The sequence below is a fragment of the Thalassophryne amazonica genome, chromosome 8 (genome assembly GCF_902500255.1).
Source record: "Thalassophryne amazonica chromosome 8, fThaAma1.1, whole genome shotgun sequence".
NCBI lineage: Eukaryota > Metazoa > Chordata > Actinopteri > Batrachoidiformes > Batrachoididae > Thalassophryne > Thalassophryne amazonica.
In genome coordinates, this window is record NC_047110.1 from 115558807 (window position 1) to 115583455 (window position 24649).

The 24649-nt window shown below is 41.7% G+C and overlaps 1 protein-coding gene across 1 annotated transcript in view; it reads right to left on the minus strand.

Moving 5' to 3' along the window:
* rfwd3 (ring finger and WD repeat domain 3) overlaps window positions 1–24649 on the minus strand; it is a 40473-nt gene that overhangs the window by 1377 nt on the left and 14447 nt on the right. The window contains exons 2-11 of the mRNA XM_034177335.1: window positions 24038–24333; window positions 23128–23381; window positions 16156–16211; window positions 11620–11817; window positions 5870–5961; window positions 5675–5789; window positions 4676–4895; window positions 4294–4444; window positions 732–911; window positions 396–610 (exon numbers count right to left, since the gene is read on the minus strand). Of these exons, the coding sequence (XP_034033226.1) occupies window positions 396–610; window positions 732–911; window positions 4294–4444; window positions 4676–4895; window positions 5675–5789; window positions 5870–5961; window positions 11620–11817; window positions 16156–16211; window positions 23128–23381; window positions 24038–24333 (1777 nt within the window). The remainder of the gene's footprint in view (window positions 1–395; window positions 611–731; window positions 912–4293; window positions 4445–4675; window positions 4896–5674; window positions 5790–5869; window positions 5962–11619; window positions 11818–16155; window positions 16212–23127; window positions 23382–24037; window positions 24334–24649) is intronic.

Below are 24649 nucleotides of genomic sequence, written 5' to 3' on the forward strand. Positions count from 1 at the left end.
GGTGATGAGAACCGTTTGTACAGCAAAATATAATAATAACAATAATAAAAAAAAGTCAGTCGCATTGGCAGCTCCCTCGTTTTCACTCGGGGTCCCCACAGCAGACCTGAGGTGGATCTGGATGTTGAACTGGCACAAGTTTTACACTGGATGCCCTTCCTGTAGTGAAATCCTGACACGTTTCAGATCAATAAAAAGCTACAAAATACTCCAAAATTTTAAAATACATTTTTTTAAGCCAGAGGTCAACATTAAAAATGAAATAAAAGAAAATGGAGAATAATTGCTGGCAGCAAAATGCAGGACTGATTGTTTGTGGTCAGAATTTAGAAACCAGTTCAAGTTAGTGAGAAACTGTTTAAATCAGAGGGGAACAGTCTGGGTCGGGGCCTCACCGGGCCGGTACGTCACCAGACAGTGGCGGCTCTCCGGCTCCACCTGGATGTCGGTACAGCCGGCAGCTTCCAGCGGCAGCACGTGTGCCCTGTAGGTGGTTTCGTCTGCTTGTTCCCAGAAGCAGCCCCCCTCCAGGGACCCGGCGATCAGCCCCCCGCAGGGGAAGGAGCTCGACGCCGCCCGAGGCATGTAGCACAGAGACGCCACTGGACACCTGCAAATGTCAGACGTCAACAAGTCATCAGCTTCAGGAAACCATCAGAAACTATTCACAGAACTGTTAAAGGGTTAGAATTCTGTGGCCGGTGTTATCTGGACGTGCAGAGTGTGTGTACCGGGATGGCAGCGGCTGCAGCAGCTCCTGGACGTGCGTGCTGGTGTCTCTGGTGTCGTAGACGAGCACAGACCCGTTGTTCAGACCTGCGTAGACGTAGTTGCTGTTGTCCAGACACCAGCAGCAGCTCCACACGGGTTTACTAGTGTTGTAGGTCTGAACCACCGTGTTCGTCTGCAGACTGAAATAAGCGCGCACATGCACACAGACACAGACAGACACACGCGCGCACACACACACACACACACGTTTACGTTCACTGCAGAGAGGAGTGAGTGAGAGACGCGCGGGTCAGGGTTTTTTTTTGTTTTTTTAACCTATGTACACCCATCATGAGAGCTGATCTGTGCCTCCTGACCCACAAACATTTACAACCCAAACCTGACCCGACCTGCAGATAGAGGTGTGTGTGTTTGAACATGCTATGTCTCACTCACACGCACGCAGACAAAACTGTGATGGCTGCAAGCAACTGAATTTTTTTTTGACATTTTTCTGAGTGGACGGTGTGTGTGTCACCAGCACGAGGCGCAAGCAAAATTTTTAAAAAAGGTGGAATTTGGTGCATTCTGAGAGCACTTTGGCCAGTTTTTCTTGGTTTAAAACACAGTGAAATTTAACTCTTATCGGGAAACAAAATATGACTCAAGCCTTGATTTCATGACAATGTATTTACTATGAATGGATGACTGTTATACAGTGTGACTGGTTTGGTGAATTTTGTCATCTGTCCAGTTCTCTGTGGTTCAGCAGGTAAGAACACGCCGGGTCATAATTAACTGATATCCTTCTCACTATATTACTTGCTAGAAATGACAGAAATAAATGTACTGATGCTGGTCACTGAACAACTTTTCATCACAACGGAGAGGAAGCACCCAGTGATTTACCCAGACTGACTCCAAATATGAGTAAATTTCTAAGGTTTTGGAGAAGACTGTATTTTGTCAACTGAAGCAGTTTTTGGATGAGAATGGTATCTTGGAGGAGTTCCAGTCAGGGTTTAAAACCCTTCATAGTACAGAATCTGCCTTAATAAGGGTCTTTAATGACATTTTCTTGCATGCGATTCTGGTCACTATGTTATTTTAGTTATGCCTGATTTAACTGCTGCATTTGACACTGTTGACCATAATATTTTAATATCTCAATTATATCAGTTAGTGGGCACTGGTGGTACTGCGCTCAAATGGTTTCGTTTTTGTCTGGCAGATAGAACTTTTTCAGTGAATATTCTTGGTTCAGAATCGTCTGCAGTTCCATTGACATGTGGCGTTCCACAGGGCTCTATTCTGGGGCCACTGCTTTTTTCACTCCATCTGCTGCCTTTGGGCTCTATTCTTAGAAGACATGGGATTTATTCCATTGTTATGCAGATGACTGCCAAATTTACTTGCCCTTGAAACAGAAGGATGTCATTCCCTTGAATCAGCTTCTGGTATGTTGAAATGATATGAAAGCTTGGATGGCTTTGAATTTTTTAAATTTTAATGAAAAGAAAAGAAGGGTGATAGTGTATGGACCTTGTGGTCCACGTGAGTCTTCCTCTGTTGATTTGGGAGCCTTAGAGATCTCGGTTTTAAGGTGGATAGTCATTTTAAAATGTACAGCCAAATTGGAGCTGTAGTAAAATCCAGCTTTTATCATTTAAGGCATTTGGCTACAGTAAAACCCTTTCTTTCTAGACAGCATTTTGAGACAGTGATCCATGCTTTCATCTCATTTTGGTTGGACTACTGTAACTCGCTTTATGTGGGAACTCAAAGGAGAGAGCACATTACCCCTGCCTTGGCATCTCTTTATTGGTTACCTGTATATTTTAGGGTTCATTTTAAAATTCTCATCTTTGTTTTTAAGTCTCTTCATGGCTTAGCCCCATTGTACCTCTCTGGGCTTCTCCACTCTTATATACCTTGTTGATCTCTCAGGTCAGCTGACCAGCTGTTCCTGGAGGTATCAAGATCTAAAAGGAAGCTCAGAGGGGGCAGGACCTTTTCTGTTGTTGGACCTAAACTGTGGAACAGTTTGCCTTTGGGTGTAAGAGGCACCTTCATTGGCCATTTTTAGGCGCCATCGTTTTTCTTTTTTCCTTGGCTTTCAACCGTGCTAAGACTTACTTTTTAGATGACATTGGTTTTTTTTTTGGGGGGGGGGGGGGGGTATATTTATTTATTAACTTGTACATATGTCTTAATGGTTTAACTGTATGTTTTAGTGTACAGCACTTTGGGTCAGCTTTGGTTGCAGTAAAATGCTTTATAAATAAAGATGGTATGGTAAATTTAGTACTTTTATAAATTTTTTGGTGGTTTTTGTGCCATTTTGGAAACATGTTCCATCTTTAAAACTGTACATGTAATCTGGGTGGGTCTGCCATCTGGTGTTCAAGAGGTGAAACTTCAGCCACTGATCCAACAATGGCGCCGTTTAAGTGGGTACCATCAATCAGATATCTTTCTTTTACATTTACATGCGTTTCAGCATTCTACAGAGCAAATTTCTTGGACAGAGAGAGACACACAGGGAGGGGGAGAGGGAGGGAGGTGTCTTTTCTCTAGAAAATCTATGTCAGTTTTCATCAATAAAGATTTGATTTGATTTTTTTTTCCCACAGGGGTGCCACAAAAATTGTGCAAAAGTACATGCACTGTTTTGAGGAAGGAGTGCCTTTCAGCATTTCCAAAATGCCACAAGAAATCACCAAAAAATAAATAAAAGTACTTAGTTCTTACACTGAAACAAGTCAAATCTAGGCTTGCATCTCGGATGGACCTACTGACAAATTGTAGCTGAACTTTCAGGCCTTCTTTGAAAGAAAAACCTCCACTATAGATCTGCTCTGTGTCAGCCTGATCCCGTCAGATCTCAGAAGCTAAACAGTGTGGGACCTGGTTAGTACTTAGATGGGAGACCTCTTTGGAACACCAGCGGCTGTGCGTCTTTCTCCAGGTAACACTGGAGTTGCGTCAGGAAGGGCATCCGGCGTAAAACCTGTGCCAAATATCAATGCGGATCTGGTTGTATCCGCTGTGGTGACCCCGAACACAAAACGGGAGCAGCCGAATGGACAACCATACCACTTCATCATGAAGCTTTATAACTGGGGATAAAAAAAAAATCCTCATAAAAAAATCAACAATAATGATAATAACATTAAGGCAAACAGAGCTCTGGTACTGGATAAGTATCAGTGTCTACAGATACCACCAAAATTTAAGTATCAGATCAGAAGTGAAAAATTGTGGATCTCTGAATCCCTAGTGTGTGTGTATATATATATATATATATATATATATATATATACACATATATATACACACACACACACACACACACACACACACACACACACACACACACACACACAAATTTAAACATTTGGACAAAATCCCAAAATGTGTCTGTCCAAATACTTATGGTCCAGACAGGAATGTGCGTTTTAAACAGAATTATTAAAATGAATGTTAAAAACTTCTATTCGGTTTCAAAATAGAAAATGCTGCTTGCTGCAGCGTTGCAGCACATCAATGCGACACCCGCTCATCCCGCCGGAGTGCACGTACCTGGTCAGTTTGAGTGTGTTGTCCAGCGAGGCGGACAGCAGCAGACTGCCGTCGTGCATGTTGAAGGACAGACCTCGGATCTGTTTGCTGTGGATGGGAACGTAGGGACCCGCCTTCATATTGACTGCGCTCACCTTCTTCACACCCCAACCTGCCGCACAACAAACCACAATGACTCAGAGCACCGAGTCCAGTGTTTCACAGAGAACCAGTGGGTCTCAGACACTGAGGAGGAGCTGAAACTCTGCTATGAAAAAAGAATAACAAAAATAAAATAAAAAAGGAAACAAAACGAGAGGAAAATAAGATATAAAAAAAAGCGTGAAAAGAAAAATGAAAAGAGGAAGGAAGGAAACGGAAGGAAGGGAGGTCATGTCCTCACCTGGTACCAGAGTGGAGTGAGGGGAAGGCTGCGAGGCCAGCAGGCAGCTCAGAGGGTCGCAGAAGCTTAAAACCCGGCAGCCGCCCGCCTGCGACACCAGAACCGCCTTACAGAAACCGTACTGGTGTGTTCTGGTACTGCATGCCGTTTGAGACAGACTGAGGACACTGGAGGAAGGAGCCTGACTCCTGCCGGCCTGGGCCATCAGAGCCTTCAGCTCCTACAGACAGACAGAAGGGCGAGGTCTCCATTCTGTGAAGGTTGGAGCTCCACAACATGCAGAATTATTCAAACAAAGCCTGACACCAACAGTTTCCTGAGACGTGCCGGAAGGTTTGTGTGAGAGCAGACTGACATCTGACCGGACGTCTGTGTGTGAGAGAATGACGCTCAGTCAAAGAGGAAGTGACGTGGTCTGCAACAGGAACATCTGCTGAAGTAGATGATGCTGCCGACACCACAACAGTCCAACCATGAGCAAACACCAACCCACCAGACGTCTGAAGGTTCAATCTGTGATTGGTCAGACATGACCCTATGGACCCGTCCAGGGAGACCTCTGGTCCATCCCCACCCCCCAAAAGTAACCATCCATCTGCTGCACCCCAGAGAAGCGGGGGCATCTTTAGCTTTCCAGATGCAGATCATCTCAGGCTCCTGCATCACGTTCAGAGAAACGTTGACGGCTGCAACCAACACTTAGTTTATTTGTTTACTCTGAAAATGATCAGACAGATGGATTCAGGCGCCATTTGATGTTTTATGAACATCGTGGTGAAGGAAAAGCTGAACCATGTATGCTCCTGTCCTCACCTACAGTCATGAACTTAGTGTAAAGACATGAAGGAACAAGTGGTGGAAATGAGATGCCCCCCAAACCTCCTGATTTCATGATCTGCTGGAGCCGTAACCAGAAATCTTGCTCAGGATGAAGGCTTTTTACCGTCGTCTGACGTTAGGCGTGAAGGTTATTAACCTGAAGGGAAAACGCTCTCATACCTGCAGCTCTTGTTGCACTTGTCCGAGGTTGCTGGTGACGACCTGCAGCTTGAGTTTGTACTGGGCTGATTCCAGTTCAGCTTTCCGCCTCAGGGACTGCTCCTGCTCCAGAGACCTGGACAGAAACACGTCATGTCAACAACACCACACACAGGGGGCGTTGACATTTGAGCCGACATACAACGGATGACTCACTTCTTCAGACTCTCCTGCTCAGAGTTATCCAGCGCCCTGAGCTTTGGGGCGTAAAGCAGCACGATGTCAGAGCGCTTTGCCTTCTTATTACACTGAAGCGAAAGAGAAGAAGAGATTTAAAAAAAAAAAAGAACCTTTAAACTTTTATGTCCCCACACAGACAGCACTTCCTGTGGTAGATGTCTGATGTTTTTTCTTTTATTTTGTGCTTCCATCCCTGAGACAAACAGCAAATCCAGGGGTGGAACCAGATGGTGCCACTCACAGCTGCTCGTCCCTCCAAACCAAACATGCCAATGAGTTAATGGACAGCTAGAAACGTCAGAATAAAATTCTGACTTAAACATTTACAATGTTCTGTCTGTCCTTTTTTGCACTTTTAAAAATATCATTATAAGACTTAAAAGCAACAAGTATCAAACTACTGACATTATTTACAACTCGAAGTTGTGCTTGTCAGGAGAAATTCCATCCTTACGGCAAATGTTCACATCTTAAAACTCAAAAATCAAATAAGTCTCAGAATCAAAATTTTTATAAATTAATACTGGGAGGTCAAAGTTTGTTTACCCAAAAATAAATGGTAAATGGACTGCATTTATATAGTGCTTTTCCATCTGCACCAGACGCTCAAGGTGCTTTACAATGATGCCTCACATTCACCCCGATGTCAGGGTGCTGCCATACCAGGCGCTCACTACACACCGGGAACAACTAGGGCCTAGTTCAAAAATAATCAAGCCTAACTTCTGATTTGCATTGCATTTGTCATGAACAAGCCATTATTTTATTTAGCACCATCCAGATTTATCTGTGAGTTGCCTATAGTCTCTTTGACAGGTACTGAAAATTTCATGGAAAAATTCCACACGGTTCCAGAGATATGCATGAAATCTTCCCCAAAAATAGCACTTTTTTCATCAATTTTGTGTGACATTGATATTTAGCATTATCATTTAAAGTTGAATGTTAAAGAAATAACCTTGTATTTTGTCAGTTTGTTTGTGCTTCATACTAACACACAGTGATACATTTTTATAAAGGCAGAAATGTCATTTCCTAGAAAAAAACATCATGTTTCTAAAGCAAGGTAAAACTGTCGCAAGCGTAACACTGAGAATAAGTCCTTAATTTATTTGTGTATCTCCTACTCTGCTTCAACAGAATAATTATATTACTTGTTCAATAATACCAGGAACTAAGGGACAGAATTTCTTTGTTTCAGGCTTCTGCAGACTAAAGAAGATACCTCCAACTGTTGTCGCAAATGTTACGCTCTAGCACATTATAATATATATGTATGCACTGATAATTTCTAGCAATGACTGAACCGAGTCCAATAGAAATATTGAAACTCTGATATATAACCATACCTAAAATCATAACATTTCACAAAAAAGACCACTTTTAAATTTTGATGGTTATGTCACACTTTGGCTTCATTATTTTTTAACTAGGCCCTAGGGGATTAAGTGATTTTCCAGTCAGGTTGGGATTTGAACTCAGGATCCTCTGGTCTGAAGCCCAACGCTTAACCACTAGACCATCACCTCTCCCCAAAAATCATAAACTTCTGACAATTATAAATGCCATTTTACTAAATTTTGAGATTCAAATAAGAAATGGAGCAGAAGCCACAACGTGCTTACAGGGCTCCCAGAAAGTATTCACAGCGCTTCACTTTTTCCACGTTTTGTTCTGTTACAGCCTTATTCCAAAATGGAGTAAATTCATTTTTTCCCCTCAAAGTTCTACTCACTACACCCCATAATGACAACATGAAAAAAGTGTATTTGAAATTTGCAATTAAAAAGAAAAACTAATAAATCACGTGTCCATAAGTATTCACAGCATTTGCTCAATACTTTGTTGATGCACCTTTAGCAGCAATTCCAGCCTCAAGTCTTCTTGAATATGATGCCACAAGCTTGGTGCACCGATCTTTGGGCAGTTTGGTCCATTCCTCTTTGCAGCACCTCTCAAGCTCCATCAGGTCGAATGGGGAGCGTCAGCGCACCGACATTTTTAGATCTCTCCAGAGATGTTCAGTCTGATTCAGGTCTGGACTCTGGCTGGGCCACTCAAGGACATTCACAGAGTTGTCCTGAAGACACTCCTTTGATATCTTGGCTGTGTGTTTAGGGTCATTGTCCTGCTGAATGATGAACTGTCGCCCCAGTCTGAGGTCAAGAGCGCTCTGGAGCAGGTTTTCATCCAGGATGTCTCTGTACATTGCTGCATTCATCTTTCCCTCAATCCTGACTAGTCTCCCAGTTCCTGCTGCTGAAAAACATCCCCACAGCATGATGCTGCCACCACCATGCTTCATTGTCAAGATGATGCCTGGTTTCCTCCAAACATGACGCCGAAGAGTTCAATCTTTATCTCATCAGACCAGAGAATTTTGTTTCTCCTGGTCTGAGAGTCCTTCAGGTGCCTTTTGTCAAACTCGAGGTGGGCTGCCATGTGGCTTTTACTAAGGAGTGACTTCTGTCTGGTCACTCTACCATACAGACCTGATTGGTGGATTGCTGCAGAGATGGTTGTCCTTCTGGAAGCTTCTCCTCTCTCCACCCATCTGGTTAGAAACTCTGCCATCTCTCCTAGACATTTCCATGCCTCCACTGGAATGTCATCTGGACCAACTGCCTTTCCACTCTTCATCCTCTTCATAGCAGCCCTCACTTCTTCCTTACTAATCTCTTGTACTTCCTGATTTACTCTCACCACATCATCCAGCCTTTTCTCTCGCTCATTTTCTTTATTCATCAGCTCTTCAAAATATTCCCTCCACCTTCTCAGCACACACTCCTCACTTGTCAGCACATTACCATGTGCATCTTTTACCGACCTAACCTGCTGCACATCCTTTCCAGCTCCTTTTCTCCTTCCTTACTATTCAACTTCTTGTACAGCTCACAATATGCCTTTTCATTTGCTTTTGCCACTTCTCTTCTCGCCTTACGCCGCATCTCCTTGTACTCCTGTCTACTTTCTTCATCTCTCCGACTATCCCAAAACGTTTTCACCAAACTCTTTCTCCTTATGCTTTCCTGGACCTCTTCATTCCACCAACAAGTCTCCTTGTCTTCCTTCCACTGTCCAGATGTCATACCCAGTACTGTCCTTGCTGTCTCCCTCACCACATCTGCAGTACTTTTCCAGTTGTCCAAAACTGCTTCCCCTCCATCCAGTGCTTCTCTCACCTGCTCAGTAAATTTCACACAACAGTCTTCCTCCTTCAGCTTCCACCATCTGATCCTTTGTTGAGCTCTCACTCTCTTCTTCTTTACCTCTAAAGTCATCCTACAAACAACCATCCTATGCTGTCTAGTGACACTCTCTCCTGCCACCACCTTACAGTCTGATTTCTTTTAGCTTGCATCTCCTATAAAGAATGTAGTCCACCTGTGTGCACCTTCCTCCACTCTTATGTTACCCTGTGCTCCTCCCTTTTCTTAAAGTAGGTATTCACCACAGCCATTTCCATCCTTTTTGCAAAATCAACTACCATCTGTCCTTCCCCATTCCTATCCTTGATACCATATCTACCTATTACTTCCTCATCACCTCTGTTCCCTTCACCAACATGCCCATTGAAGTCTCCTCCTATCACCACTCTTTCATGCTTGGGTTCACTCTCCACCACCTCATCTAATACACTCCAGAAATCTTCTTTCTCCTTCATCCCACAACCTACCTGTGGGGCATATGCACTGATGATATTCATCATCACCCCTTCAATTTCCAACTTCACACTCATCACCCTGTCAGACACTCGCTTACCCTCCAACACACTTTTAACATACTCTTCCTTTAAAATGACTCCAACACCATTTCTCTTCCTGTCCTCACCATGGTACAACTTGTACCCACCGCCGATGCTCCTACTCTTACTTCCCTTCCACTTGGTCTCTTGCACACACAATATGTCTACCTTTCTCCTCTCCATCATATCAGCCAGCTCTCTCCCTTTACCAGTCATACTACGAGGTCTATCCATAAAGTATAGGTCCTTTTTATTTTTTTAAAAAACTATATGGATTTCATTCATATGTTTTTACGTCAGACATGCTTGAACCCTCGTGCGCATGCGTGAGTTTTTCCACGCCTGTCGGTGACGTCATTCGCCTGTGAGCACTCCTTGTGGGAGGAGTCGTCCAGCCCCTCGTCGGAATTCCTTTGTCTGAGAAGTTGCTGAGAGACTGGCGCTTTGTTTGATCAAATTTTTTTCTAAACCTGTGAGGCACATCGAAGTGGACACGGTTCGAAAAATTAAGCTGGTTTTCAATGAAAATTTTAATGGCTGATGAGAGATTTTGAGGTGACACTGTCGCTTTAAGGACTTCCCACAGTGCGAGACGTCGCACAGCGCTCTCAGGCGCCGTCATCAGCCTGTTTCAAGCTGAAAACCTCCACATTTCAGGCTCTATTGATCCAGGACGTCGTGAGAGAACAGAGAAGTTTCAGAAGAAGTCGGTTTCAGCATTTTATCCGGATATTCCACTGTTAAAGGAGATTTTTTTAATGAAAGACATGCGGACGGGTCCGCGCGTCGGCTCGCAGCCGCCGCGACGCTCCGCCACAGGAAAAACACCTCTGCTGGAAGCCTTAAGGACAAGTTGGAACATGTCCAGCTGTTAAACAATTTCTCATATACTCACTCCACTGAAAGCCATCAAAAGCCGCCTGGATTTTACAAATGGTTATCAACACGGAGGTGTTTTTCCTGTGCCGCCGCTCCGCGTCGGCTGCGTCCCGACGCGCGGACCCGTCCGCACGTCTTTCATTAAAAAATCTCCTTTAACAGTGGAATATCCAGATAAAATGCTGAAACCGACTTCTTCTGAAACTTCTCTGTTCTCTCTCGACGTCCTGGATCAATAGAGCCTGAAATGTGGAGGTTTTCAGCTTGAAACAGGCTGATGACGGCGCCTGAGAGCGCTGAGCAACGTCTCGCACCGTGGGAAGTCCTTAAAGCGACAGTGTCACCTCAAAATCTCTCATCAGCCATTAAAATTTTCACTGAAAACCAGCTTAATTTTTCGAACCGTGTCCACTTCGATGTGTCTCACAGGTTTAGAAAAATTTTTTTTCAAACAAAGCGCCAGTCTCTCAGCAACTTCTCAGACAAAGGAATTCCGACGAGGGGCTGGACGACTCCTCCCACAAGGAGTGCTCACAGGCGAATGACATCACCGACAGGCGTGGAAAATCTCACGCATGCGCACGAGGGTTCATGCATGTCTGACGTAAAAACATATGAATGAAATCCATATAGTTTTTGAAAAAAATAAAAAGGACCTATACTTTATGGACAGACCTCGTATTAACATTCAAAGTCCCCACTCTTATTTCCACCCTTCTAGTTTTCTTCTCCCGCTGTTTGTGGAAATGTTCTCCTCCTCTTCTTCGTCGTCGTCTTCGCCCAGCAGTAGCCCAATTTCCACCTTGACTGTTTATTAATTTGATTAATAAACTAACTAACTGACAGACAGGTAAAGTCGTGTCCCTGCCCTTATGGACAACTTACTTGTTTGATATAACTTTAAAAAATAATACAAAATTTGTGAGAACTGGAAGTTCTGAAACTAAACCCTAATCACGTAAATAAAAAGAATCAGCCAGACTTTAAATGTGTGATCACTTCTGTAATTACACATTTTGCCACTGGACTGAGGAATAAGCCCAGAACAAAGTTAAAATCACAGAAGTGATTAAACTGTGATAGTTCCGGCGCCTTCCCTGACCTGTGGGCACTTGGCATTCGGGCTCTGTGCTTTCAGCCAGCGCTGGATGCAGGTGAAGCCAAACAGGTGACCGCAGCGTAAGGCAGCCAGCCGGTGCTCGCCCGCCGTCGTCCATGGCTCAAAGCAGATGGTGCAGTTGTCGCCTTCGCCATCCTCAGAGTGAGGCAAGTGTTGTGCAGCTGAGGCCTCTGGCTCCACCTACAGGTGGACGAGAATCAAAACAAGGTTACAATCAGCAGTTTGTGAAACCTGCAGATTGACGGTTTTCAAGATAGAAACCTCCGGACGCCTCAGCAACACTCATGTTCATATTTGTGTTACACACAATCGTACATCACCACTGGATCTGTGCCAGGTAGTGCATTTTTTGTTTTGGTATTTTTGAAGAAGTGGCTTAAAAACAATGAAGCCTCAGACACCGCATGCTTCCTTCCCACTGTCGCCAAGTGCTTGCTCACAGGGGGTCGTTTTGACCTTTGGGGTTTTTACGTAATTATTGTATGGCCTTGCCTTACAATATAAAGTGCCTTGGGGCAACTGTTTGTTGTGATTTGGCGCTATATAAATAAAATTGAATTGAAATTGAATACCACCTTAAATTAAAGTATGGTGGTGATGGTGGTCACTGTATCAGTCACAGAGACTGGTGTTTTTTTGTGTAATGTGTATGTGTGAACGAGCAAAGCTCTTCAGCATCTCACCATGTCCTTCGGACTTCAGACTGTTTTTTTTTTTGTTTGTTTTTTGTTTTTTTGGAGTAAATGGTTCAGGGGCACATTAGCATGGCTAAAACCTTTCAGCTTCTAGGGGAGCTCTGCCCCCCAATGACACCCCATCCTTTTTAAGTATTTTTCTTTTTTTCTGCCTTTCAGCTTCTGGGGGGCTCCACCCCACATTTTTTTTTAAATGCAGATGTAAATTAATATTCAAGGTTTTCAGCTAGTTGACAGCAGGGCTGTACCATACGGCCAAATTATCATATCTCAACATTGTCAGATCGATATGATATACGACATGACTCTGATTTGACACAAAGTGCCACAACAGTGAAAACTAAACCTTCATAAACAAAACAGTAATAATACCACACTCGTTTTGCACTCATCGTAAGGTTAGGATACTGTGCCCTCCAAAAGTATTGGAACACTTGGAATTTCACACATTTTAATTTGTTTATGCCATTTTAAATACAAGAAATACACAAAAATATAAAGAATAATGCTAAACCCTTAAACCGCAGAAATTTTTAGCTGAAGTTACAGCTAACCGCTACCTGAGTCTCTACCTGAATTCCTGTGTTCTTCGCCTCTGGAGCCTGCTGACTGCTGGGGCAGTGTGTGTCTCCACCCTGCTCTGCTCCAGGACTCGGCACTGGAGTAACTTACGTTCAACATGTACAAAGAGACAGTGTGGAGGAGACATGAAGTGCAACACACTTTTCACTTACAGTTTTACTCATAAACAACTACTGTAATTCCAGACAGTTTGTCAATAGTATCGGTAACTGTCATTTTTACAGAGAGCAAATATCACACATATGACATATCTGAAATATCTGACACTTGCTGAAAGAAATTATTGAGGAAAAATGAGTCTCCTTCACTGGTTGGTTTATTTATTTGTAAAAACCAACACACAGGTTACTGAAACATGTGTTGGTCTTTACAAATAACTGAAAATTCTGTTTGTGAAGGATAATTCACGACCAACACAAGCTGCTATTCATACTCCCACCCAGTAGTAGGGATGGGTACTGGGAACCAGTTCTTTTCGGGTATCGTTAAGAAATGATTCGATCCACTGTCATCGATAGCCTTTTTGCTTATTGATTCCCTTATTGGCGGCCATTATTTTGAGGGCGTTTGACGGGAAAATGATCATTTCTCTACAGTGATTATCTGGTCTGTAATAAACCATTTTTGTAGCGCAACTTTGCCTTGAACTTTGAACCAGTGAAGCACTGCTTTGATCTGTTGCTTCATTGGTTCATTGTTTCACGCCTCTTCAGAAGCAGCAACTCCACTTCTTAACCCCTCTCAAAGCCATTAAGATGTCAATCATGAGTCACTTTTGTGCAGATTAAAGTGACTCACTGTGACTCCTATCTTGTTGCAAGAAAGAAACGAGAATCATCCTCTGTTCCGTTGCTCCAAATGCTGCGCCGCTCTCTGCTGAGTCGAGTCCATTCGGAATTAATAACTTCAAAGCAATTCGCCATTTAAATCAAATGACACATCTTTCGAAATGTTGTAATACAAACAATAAACTGCAATTGACCAAAATGTTTTTTTTTCCTCCCAAAATGAGAAGTCCTGGCTGAAGTGCAGCAGCCCGAGACTGTATAGCTGTAGACCTGCAGACTCCAGCAGCTGGCTGAGCTCAGCTCAGACATATGGAGAGACAATCATGTCATTAAAGTCTGAAAGGAAATGCTTTTGACAAAAACTACAGATTTTATTTATTTCTATTTATGTCCAGAGATCAAGGATCCAGTGACAAATTTCATATTTATTTACTTTAAGACTGAATAAAATGTTGACATAGAAAACCTGTAAAGCCTACTTTTAGTAGACAGAAAATTCACAGGAGGTATTGATGAGGGAACTGATAAGGAATTGAATTGATAAGCGGAATCGATAATGGTATCGAACAATAAAATCTTACCAATACCCATCCCTACCCAGTAGATGGCAGTGTTCGATGCATTTTGATGGGGGTGGGTCGAAAAAACATCTGAATTTCCCACAAAGCCTTTTGGCATGTGTCAGATAAAAGCTCAAAACTTCAGAATTTAGCGCATTCCTTTAACTTCTTAAACCCTAGAGTCCCCAAATTTGGAGCCTTGTCTTGTTTTGGAACATTTGAACACTCATAAATAACCAATGCTGACACTAAGATACACTTATTATACATCAAAATGTTAAGCAAAGTCTCCTCTACAAAAGAATCTAATTCAATCACATATCAACTAACCACAGCTGAAACGCCAAGCAAATATAGACATAAATCGGAATTCATTTTTTGGGAAAAAACCTCATTTGCTCCCACCAAATATTATTTAATTTCAATTTTTTTTTGCATCCACAACATCCCCTAGGACCTGTCTTTTAGCTGATCCAAACTTTTACAATTTTGACCTTGTACAAGCTGAGAAATAAATCATAATGTATGGGTATGTGATTTTGGTGAAATAGGCTCTAGGGCTTGAGGGGTTAAAAGATATGACATGTGTGTGATATTTGCTCTCTGTAACAATGACACAGTTACCCTTAATATTGACAAACTGTGTGGAATTAGTTGTTTATGAGTAAAACCATAAGTGAAAAGTGTGTTGCACTTCATGTCTCCTCCACACTGTCTTTTTGCATGTTCAAAGTAAATTACTTTTTTCCCTTTTGGGCAACAGCAGCCGACCCGCTCCACTCTCTTCTGCTGAGGGAGGACTGAGCTCACAGCCATCTGACCATTGCAAAACATGCAACAGGTAAGTACTAAAATAAACTACTAAAATGTATGATTTTGACTGTTAAGTTTTAGTCACTATGGTAGCAGTTTTCAATCTGCTAACAAAAAAGTCAGCTTCGCTAATCAGCGATTAGCGGAACTGTGCCCACCACTGCATTTGGAGTCTGTGAGTCAAACATTTTTCTTCTTCCAGTACACAGCACCAGCTACTGTACTGGAGGGGCCTAGCAGTCAATAGGTGTCACTGATTTCAAAATGCAGCTCTTTTCAACCAGACGTGCAGTGCCATGACATGTCAATCATGTGTCTCCAATCAGATTTCAGGGGAGTCCACTGCAACCCTGGCCTCTGCTCTAGCACCAGCCATGCTAGGAAGTGTTCAACATTTGACATTTCCTGTCTCACTGTGGACTCAAAATTTGGCATGTCCTGTTTCAGTGTGAACTTGCCACTGTATTCCTGCAAGATTCCATGAGATCTCGTTTGTCAACCAGGAAATGTTTGACATTTGAAACTTCCTGTTGCACTGTGGACACAAAATTTGGCACTTCCTCCTTGGGACTCGCTGTACCATGAGTGCGCTTCACGCCACTGCATGTCACTTCACTCGTATTAATAGAAACAACCACACAAAATTGATCCACCTGAGCAAACTGTGGGTGGGCGCGCGCACACGCACACACACACACACACACACACACAAGTGTTACCATGGCAAAAGACCCTGAAGACAGACTCCACATTTGATTTTCAGGCTGCAGTGTATCAGGAGTGAAAGGTGAGTGACGTTACTGATGAGCTTCACACTTCCCAAACCCACTTAAAAATAACAACACTGATCGCAAAGATTAGCCATCCTATTTTTTTTCCTTCCACTTTTAATTGCACAATGTCAAATTATTTTCATAAACATTCATTGTTGGGTTTTGGTTAAAAGGAGAAAATGAGTCGGGACTTATCACGTCAGCTCAACAAACCGCGACAATTTCTTCCTGTTCTCTGAATAAAAGTGAACACAAGTATGGAAGTGTGGAAAATGTATGTGAACGACTGCAGAATGGAAAATATTACCTGAGCATCATGAACTGGAGCTTCTGTTGTCCTGCCTTCAGCAGCTGAACTGGAGGCTAAACAGAGAAAGAAAGAGCATTTTAATCTGTTTCAAACAGGCCAATGGTGGAAGATTCATCTGTTTATCAAACTGGGCTCTGATGATTATTTACTGAAAGAGGCGACATCGCAGAAATTAAAAGTGGGACTGAGTCTTTACTCGTGAGCCTCACAGACTATTTGCGGGCCGAGGCAGGGACTCAGATCAGCCCTTGACTCTGTGCCTCACACTTGGCAGCGCTGTTGAGGACAAACTGCTATTTTCTCATGAGGCAGAGGCACAAAACACCGAGTTCAATATGACTGTGTGTGCGTATATGTCTGTGTGTGTGTGTGTGATCTGCAGCTCTGCTCTGAGCTTATGTTTGTTTGAAGTTTCATTACTCACTACTCAATACATTATAATAATCAAACAGTAATACTAGTGGAAAATCATATTTCATATTTATTTATTTTATTTGGTTTATTTGGAGTTGTAGTCTTACACACCTCTCTGCAGCTTCTCTCCCCCTGCCATCCCCTCATTACCCCATCCCCGTAGAGACGGTGCCTGCTCCCAGACTACCAATAACCAGCAAAAATCTATTTAAGCATAAAAATTCAAAAAGAAAAAATAATATAGCACCTTCAACTGCACCACAGACTAAAACAGTTAAATGTGGTCTATTAAACATTAGGTCTCTCTCTTCTAAGTCCCTGTTGGTAAATGATATAATAATTGATCAACATATTGATTATTCTGCCTAACAGAAACCTGGTTACAGCAGGATGAATATGTTAGTTTAAATGAGTCAACACCCCCGAGTCACACTAACTGTCAGAATGCTCGTAGCACGGGCCGGGGTGGAGGATTAGCAGCAATCTTCCATTCCAGCTTATTAATTAATCCAAAACCCAGACAGAGCTTTAATTCATTTGAAAGCTTGTCTCTTAGTCTTGTCCATCCAAATTGGAAGTCCCAAAAACCAGTTTTATTTGTTATTATCTATCGTCCACCTGGTCGTTACTGTGAGTTTCTCTGTGAATTTTCAGACCTTTTGTCTGACTTAGTGCTTAGCTCAGATAAGATAATTATAGTGGGCGATTTTAACATCCACACAGATGCTGAGAATGACAGCCTCAACACTGCATTTAATCTATTATTAGACTCTATTGGCTTTGCTCAAAAAGTAAATGAGTCCACCCACCACTTTAATCATATCTTAGATCTTGTTCTGACTTATGGTATGGAAATAGAAGACTTAACAGTATTCCCTGATAACTCCCTTCTGTCTGATCATTTCTTAATAACATTTACATTTACTCTGATGGACTACCCAGCAGTGGGGAATAAGTTTCATTACACTAGAAGTCTTTCAGAAAGCGCTGTAACTAGGTTTAAGGATATGATTCCTTCTTTATGTTCTCTAATGCCATATACCAACACAGTGCAGAGTAGCTACCTAAACTCTGTAAGGGAGATAGAGTATCTCGTCAATAGTTTTACATCCTCATTGAAGACAACTTTGGATGCTGTAGCTCCTCTGAAAAAGAGAGCTTTAAATCAGAAGTGTCTGACTCCGTGGTATAACTCACAAACTCGTAGCTTAAAGCAGATAACCCGTAAGTTGGAGAGGAAATGGCGTCTCACTAATTTAGAAGATCTTCACTTAGCCTGGAAAAAGAGTCTGTTGCTCTATAAAAAAGCCCTTCGTAAAGCTAGGACATCTTTCTACTCATCACTAATTGAAGAAAATAAGAACAACCCCAGGTTTCTTTTCAGCACTGTAGCCAGGCTGACAAAGAGTCAGAGCTCTATTGAGCTGAGTATTCCATTAACTTTAACTAGTAATGACTTCATGACTTTCTTTGCTAACAAAATTTTAACTATTAGAGAAAAAATTACTCATAACCATCCCAAAGACGTATCGTTATCTTTGGCTGCTTTCAGTGATGCCGGTATTTGGTTAGACTCTTTCTCTCCGATTGTTCTGTCTGAGTTATTCTCATTAGTTACTTCATCCAAACCATCAACATGTTTATTAGACCCCATTCCTACCAGGCTGCTCAAGGAAGCCCTACCATTATTTAATGCTTCGATCTTAAATATGATCAATCTATCTTGTTAGTTGGCTATGTACCACAGGCTTTTAAGGTGGCAGTAATTAAACCATTACTTAAAAAGCCATCACTTGACCCAGCTATCTTAGCTAATTATAGGCCAATCTCCAACCTTCCTTTTCTCTCAAAAATTCTTGAAAGGGTAGTTGTAAAACAGCTAACTGATCATCTGCAGAGGAATGGTCTATTTGAAGAGTTTCAGTCAGGTTTTAGAATTCATCATAGTACAGAAACAGCATTAGTGAAGGTTACAAATGATCTTCTTATGGCCTCGGACAGTGGACTCATCTCTGTGCTTGTTCTGTTAGATCTCAGTGCTGCTTTTGATACTGTTGACCATAAAATTTTATTACAGAGATTAGAGCATGCCATAGGTATTAAAGGCACTGCGCTGCGGTGGTTTGAATCATATTTGTCTAATAGATTACAATTTGTTCATGTAAATGGGGAATCTTCTTCACAGACTAAAGTTAATTATGGAGTTCCACAAGGTTCTGTGCTAGGACCAATTTTATTCACTTATACATGCTTCCCTTAGGCAGTATTATTAGACGGTATTGCTTAAATTTTCATTGTTACGCAGATGATACCCAGCTTTATCTATCCATGAAGCCAGAGGACACACACCAATTAGCTAAACTGCAGGATTGTCTTACAGACATAAAGACATGGATGACCTCTAATTTCCTGCTTTTAAACTCAGATAAAACTGAAGTTATTGTACTTGGCCCCACAAATCTTAGAAACATGGTGTCTAACCAGATCCTTACTCTGGATGGCATTACCCTGACCTCTAGTAATACTGTGAGAAATCTTGGAGTCATTTTTGATCAGGATATGTCATTCAAAGTGCATATTAAACAAATATGTAGGACTGCTTTTTTGCATTTACGCAATATCTCTAAAATCAGAAAGGTCTTGTCTCAGAGTGATGCTGAAAAACTAATTCATGCATTTATTTCCTCTAGGCTGGACTATTGTAATTCATTATTATCAGGTTGTCCTAAAAGTTCCCTAAAAAGCCTTCAGTTAATTCAAAATGCTGCAGCTAGAGTACTGACGGGGACTAGAAGGAGAGAGCATATCTCACCCATATTGGCCTCTCTTCATTGGCTTCCTGTTAATTCTAGAATAGAATTTAAAATTCTTCTTCTTACTTATAAGGTTTTGAATAATCAGGTCCCATCTTATCTTAGGGACCTCGTAGTACCATATTACCCCAATAGAGCGCTTCGCTCTCAGACTGCAGGCTTACTTGTAGTTCCTAGGGTTTGTAAGAGTAGAATGGGAGGCAGAGCCTTCAGCTTTCAGGCTCCTCTCCTGTGGAACCAGCTCCCAATTCAGATCAGGGAGACAGACACCCTCTCTACTTTTAAGATTAGGCTTAAAACTTTCCTTTTTGCTAAAGCTTATAGTTAGGGCTGGATCAGGTGACCCTGAACCATCCCTTAGTTATGCTGCTATAGACGTAGACTGCTGGGGGGTTCCCATGATGCACTGTTTCTTTTTCTTTTTGCTCTGTATGCACCACTCTGCATTTAATCATTAGTGATCGATCTCTGCTCCCCTCCACAGCATGTCTTTTCCTGGTTCTCTCCCTCAGCCCCAACCAGTCCCAGCAGAAGACTGCCCCTCCCTGAGCCTGGTTCTGCTGGAGGTTTCTTCCTGTTAAAAGGGAGTTTTTTCCTTCCCACTGTAGCCAAGTGCTTGCTCACAGGGGGTCGTTTTGACCGTTGGGGTTTTACATAATTATTGTATGGCCTTGCCTTACAATATAAAGCGCCTTGGGGCAACTGTTTGTTGTGATTTGGCGCTATATAAAAAAAATTGATTGATTGATTGATTTGGCAGGGACCATGTACAAAAGCATTAATCAATAAAACATTAAAAAAAATGCGTTGTACCAGACTATAGCTCTCAGAGCTCATTTCCATCTGCAGTCCCTGTGACATACAAAACACATATCATAAAACAATGCAATCTATATACACATTAATACAATCTATGTACATACACAATAGCAAAAACATTTAAAAACATTCTATATTAATCAACCATTAAAAAACACTATATCACCTGAGTCTACATAAATATAATTACAAATAAACTACACACCCCGCACCCCCCATCCCCTCCCCATCAGATTATTAATGGCGACATGTCTGAGTCGTTATTAAATGTTTTGTTAAATCGATGCTAAACTTTGTGTAGTCTTTACATAATTTTAACTCTATTGGTAATTTATTCCATTCAGTTATAGTTTTAAAGGAAAAAGCTGACTGGCCGAGTGTAGTCTTTCTTTTGGGGATGCCACACTGACCCTGGCATGTGGACCTTGTTGTTCTGGTCATCTGTTCAGAGGTCAATGTAGCAAACCTTTTCGGTGGAGGAGCCATATTATTAATAATTTTGAACAACAGACATAAGTTTGAAAATACAACCATGTTTTCAAAACTCAGCATTTTATGTTTGCCAAGTATTTTGCAATGATGATATAGTCGTGATTTTCTATCAGTAATTTTAAGTGCCTATTTATGGATTGATTCCAGTGGTTTCATTGTTGTCTTATTTGCTTGTGACCAACATGAAATACCAAAAGTTAAGTGAGACATTATCATTGCATTCATGTAGATTTTGGCTCCTTGGATGCTCAGAGAATTTCTTATACCTCTGAAATTTGACAAGTTATATTTCAATGTGTGACAAACCTTTTTTATATGGTTGTTAAAAGTTAGTTTTGAGTCCAAAATTATTCCTAAATATCTGAACTCAGTGATATTTTTTAGTGTTTCACCCTGCACTTTCACCAGGGGGTAGGTTTAAAGGTTTTGTTTTATTGAGAAATACATTGTTGCAGTTTTTTCTACATTCAGTGTTAGGCAGGAGTCATTAAGCCAGTCAGAAATTTTGTTCATTGCTACTGATGATTTGGCTGCCACTTGTTCAGAGTCCTTCCCATCCGTGTAAATGACAGTGTCATCAGCGTACATCTGCACACCTACACCATCACACACGGATGGGAGGTCATTGATATATAGACTGAACAACAGTGGCCCCAGGACAGAGCCTTGTGGTACTCCCATGGTGCACGCTCCCAGCTGTGACAGTGCACCATTAACACGTACACACTGAGAGCGCCCATGTAGACAAGATTTTATTCAACAAAGGGTATCCATGGACAGGTTGTACTTTATTAATTTAGAAAGTAACACCATGTGGCTTACTGTGTCAAAAGCCTTACGCAGGTCTAAAAACACAGCGCCAACCACCTTTCCCGAATCAAGGCTTAACTTGATTGATTCCAGAAGGTAACAACAAGCTGTCTCAGTTGAATGATTTTTTCTGAAGCCGAACTGCAAAGGATGCAGAAGGTCATTTTCTTCAAGATGTACTGTCATCTGTTCAGCAACAATTTTTTCTATAACTTTTGAGAAGACAGGAATTTTGTACTAATTGGTCTATAACTGCTCACAACTTTCTTATCTCCTGATTTATAAATTGGAATTATAACTGCAGTTTTTAATGCAGTGGGGAAAGTGCACTCGTCAAATGAGCCATTAATTATTTTTGTCAAAGGAAATGCTAAAGATTGTTTGTATTTTTTAAGGAATATGGTATCAAGTCCATAAATATCCTTTGCTTTAGAATTTGATAAAGATGAAAGAATTTTGTTCACGGTAGTTTCATTTGTAGATTTTAGCTTAAAGGAACTTTCAGTGCAAGTTAAAATTTGGTTGGGGTGTTCGTTTTTAAAATATTTACTTAATTCTAAGACAATTTAAAAAGTAATAATTAAAATGTTCAGCAATTACATAATTTTCAGGTTCATCTTCCCCATGGATTTTTTATTTAATTGTTTCATTTGCTAATTTTGTCTTACCTGAGAGTTTATCTATATTTTTCCATAGAACTTTATTGTTTCCTCTTGCTTCTTTTATTATTTCTAGAAAAAAATTTGCTCTGGCAGCTCTCAATTTTGAGGTGACCTTATTTCTTAAATTTGTATATATAAGCCGGCTCGTTAAGAGGCCTAATTTCAAATACATTTTTAGGGCATAATCTCTTTTCTTCATCAACACCCAAATTGACTCATTAAACCATGGTAAATTAAGTTTTTTTCTTATTTTTGCGTGGCTTTGTTTTACTATAGTATGCAATTACAGATCTGATCTTTGTAATTGCGTTTTCACATATTTTTTCACAGTTTTTGCCTACATTCATACCTGTCCAGTCTATTTCCATAATTTCATTCTCTATTGCACTAATATTTTTGCGAGGTATAAACGTTATCAGTTTCTTGCTACCCATTTCATTTTCGTACTGTGTTTTGGGTAACTTCCTAGCAATTAAGGAGAGAAGAAGGATGTAGATGTAGAAGGATACATCACTGATCTATCTTGTATTTGTTGTTGTATCAAATGTTCAAAATAAACAGTTTTCATTCATTCATTTTCATTCATTCAATTAAAGTTCAGATTAAAATCCAGTATACTAATTAATTCCTTACTGCTAAATTTTTTTAAGAATGTCAGACAATTTACCAAAAAATACTCGTACATCTTTTGTATTTGGTGGTCTGTAGAGAACCACCACCAAAAAGGACATTTGTGGTGATAGAGTAATTTGAACTCCAACACATTCTAATGAAGTTTCTTGAATGTCAATTTGCGTACATTGCAAGACATCCCGTACATAAATCAAGACACCCCCTCCCCTACCTCCCCTATTGTGACACGTATCGTATCAGTACCTGTGTATCTTATGAGGAGTCGACTGTATTGTCCCAGCTGTAACATATGTGATGCAATATTCCATGAAAGTGGTCAGACTCACCTGTCGGACCGGCTTCCTGTGACTGTTGATCTGTGCTCAGGTGGGGGCTGGTGGGCGGGGCGGGACCGACAGGCTCTGCTACCACATGCGTGACTTCACCCTCGCCCTGCTCTTCTTCGTCCGACTCGCTGATCTCTGTGGCGCTGCTGGATTCTGGCTCAGCTATGCTGGCAGCTGGGGCTCGGAGCAGGAAGTCCGGGAAGCCTCTGGAGGGCGCTGTGGTCTGACTGGGGTAGTGCACTCTGAGGCCCTGTCTGAAGCAGCACACACAGAAGTTAAACATCCTGTCCAAGTACAGGCTGTCAGAGAGAGGACATTCCAGATCAGGCATGTATTCAAGAAATATGACAAATGACATCACAGCATTTTGAGAGATGAAAGAAGTCACTGATACAATCTCAAACATGTGATGAACAAAAAGCGCTGACATTATGAGAATGTCTAATTTCACAAAAGAGAAGAATGAAGCCCTACAGAGGCCCAGTGGTGCAGAACATATCCCTGGAGTCTTAAGTGAGATGTGGAAGATGAGAGTCCACAACTCCACAGGTTACTTCCCCAGACAGGGTCAGTATCCACCCACAGCAGGTTGGACTGAGACAATGCAGAGGAAAAGTCTTGTCCAAAAACACAAGTTCCTTAACCACAAATCACACTCAAGTCTACACGTTGGTAGTCCACATCTCTGACCCACTGAGCTACCTGCTCTGTAATGTCTGAGTCAAGTTCTGCACTGGATGACCTCATGACCTGAATAATATCCTTCACGTGGTACCAAGCGGATGCCTTGGAGTCTGTTGTTGATTTTTCCACATTTTTATGAGTTGAAGCTCAAGTAATATAGTCCCTCTGAGATAAAACATGGTTTTGCACTCAGTGCACCTGTAATTAATGCATTCATTTTACATACCTGACTCTCATCCGTCTGGGCACGTGCTGCCCTACTGGCGTGACTGTGGCACTGCTGCCCACCACCCTCTGACTGAATGCCCAGGTGGCAGGGAGCCGAGGCAGCACGTCCACCTGTCCTCCTCCATCATCATCATCATCATCATCATCAATCTCTGTGCTACTCCCGGAGTCAGAGATTTCAAATGGTGCAGAGGCATCGGCAACCGGGCCTGCAGCAGCATCAGTCCTTCCCTCTGACTGCCCGCTGCCTCCGAAATGTGCCTCCACTGGGGAGTCCACCTCCATGGCCTCCATCTGCTCAGCGGTGCAGTCAAACAGAACAGTACGGCTCAAGACACCAGTTTGTCTGCTATGCAGTATAAAAAGATTTGCGCTGCTTATTGAAATGCTTGACAAGACAGTGCTTCAAACACGGCACACAAAAAAATACAAGCAGTAAGTCACAAAACTTAAAAGTACTCATCCTCTCCATACCTGATTCTACTAATTGATGATTAGTTGATAAAACATTACATTAAATGTGTGGCCTGATTTATTGTACTGGTATTTCCTGAAGTCTTCTCACAATTGACATAGAAGGAATGATAATGATTACTTTATTAAAGGTGTA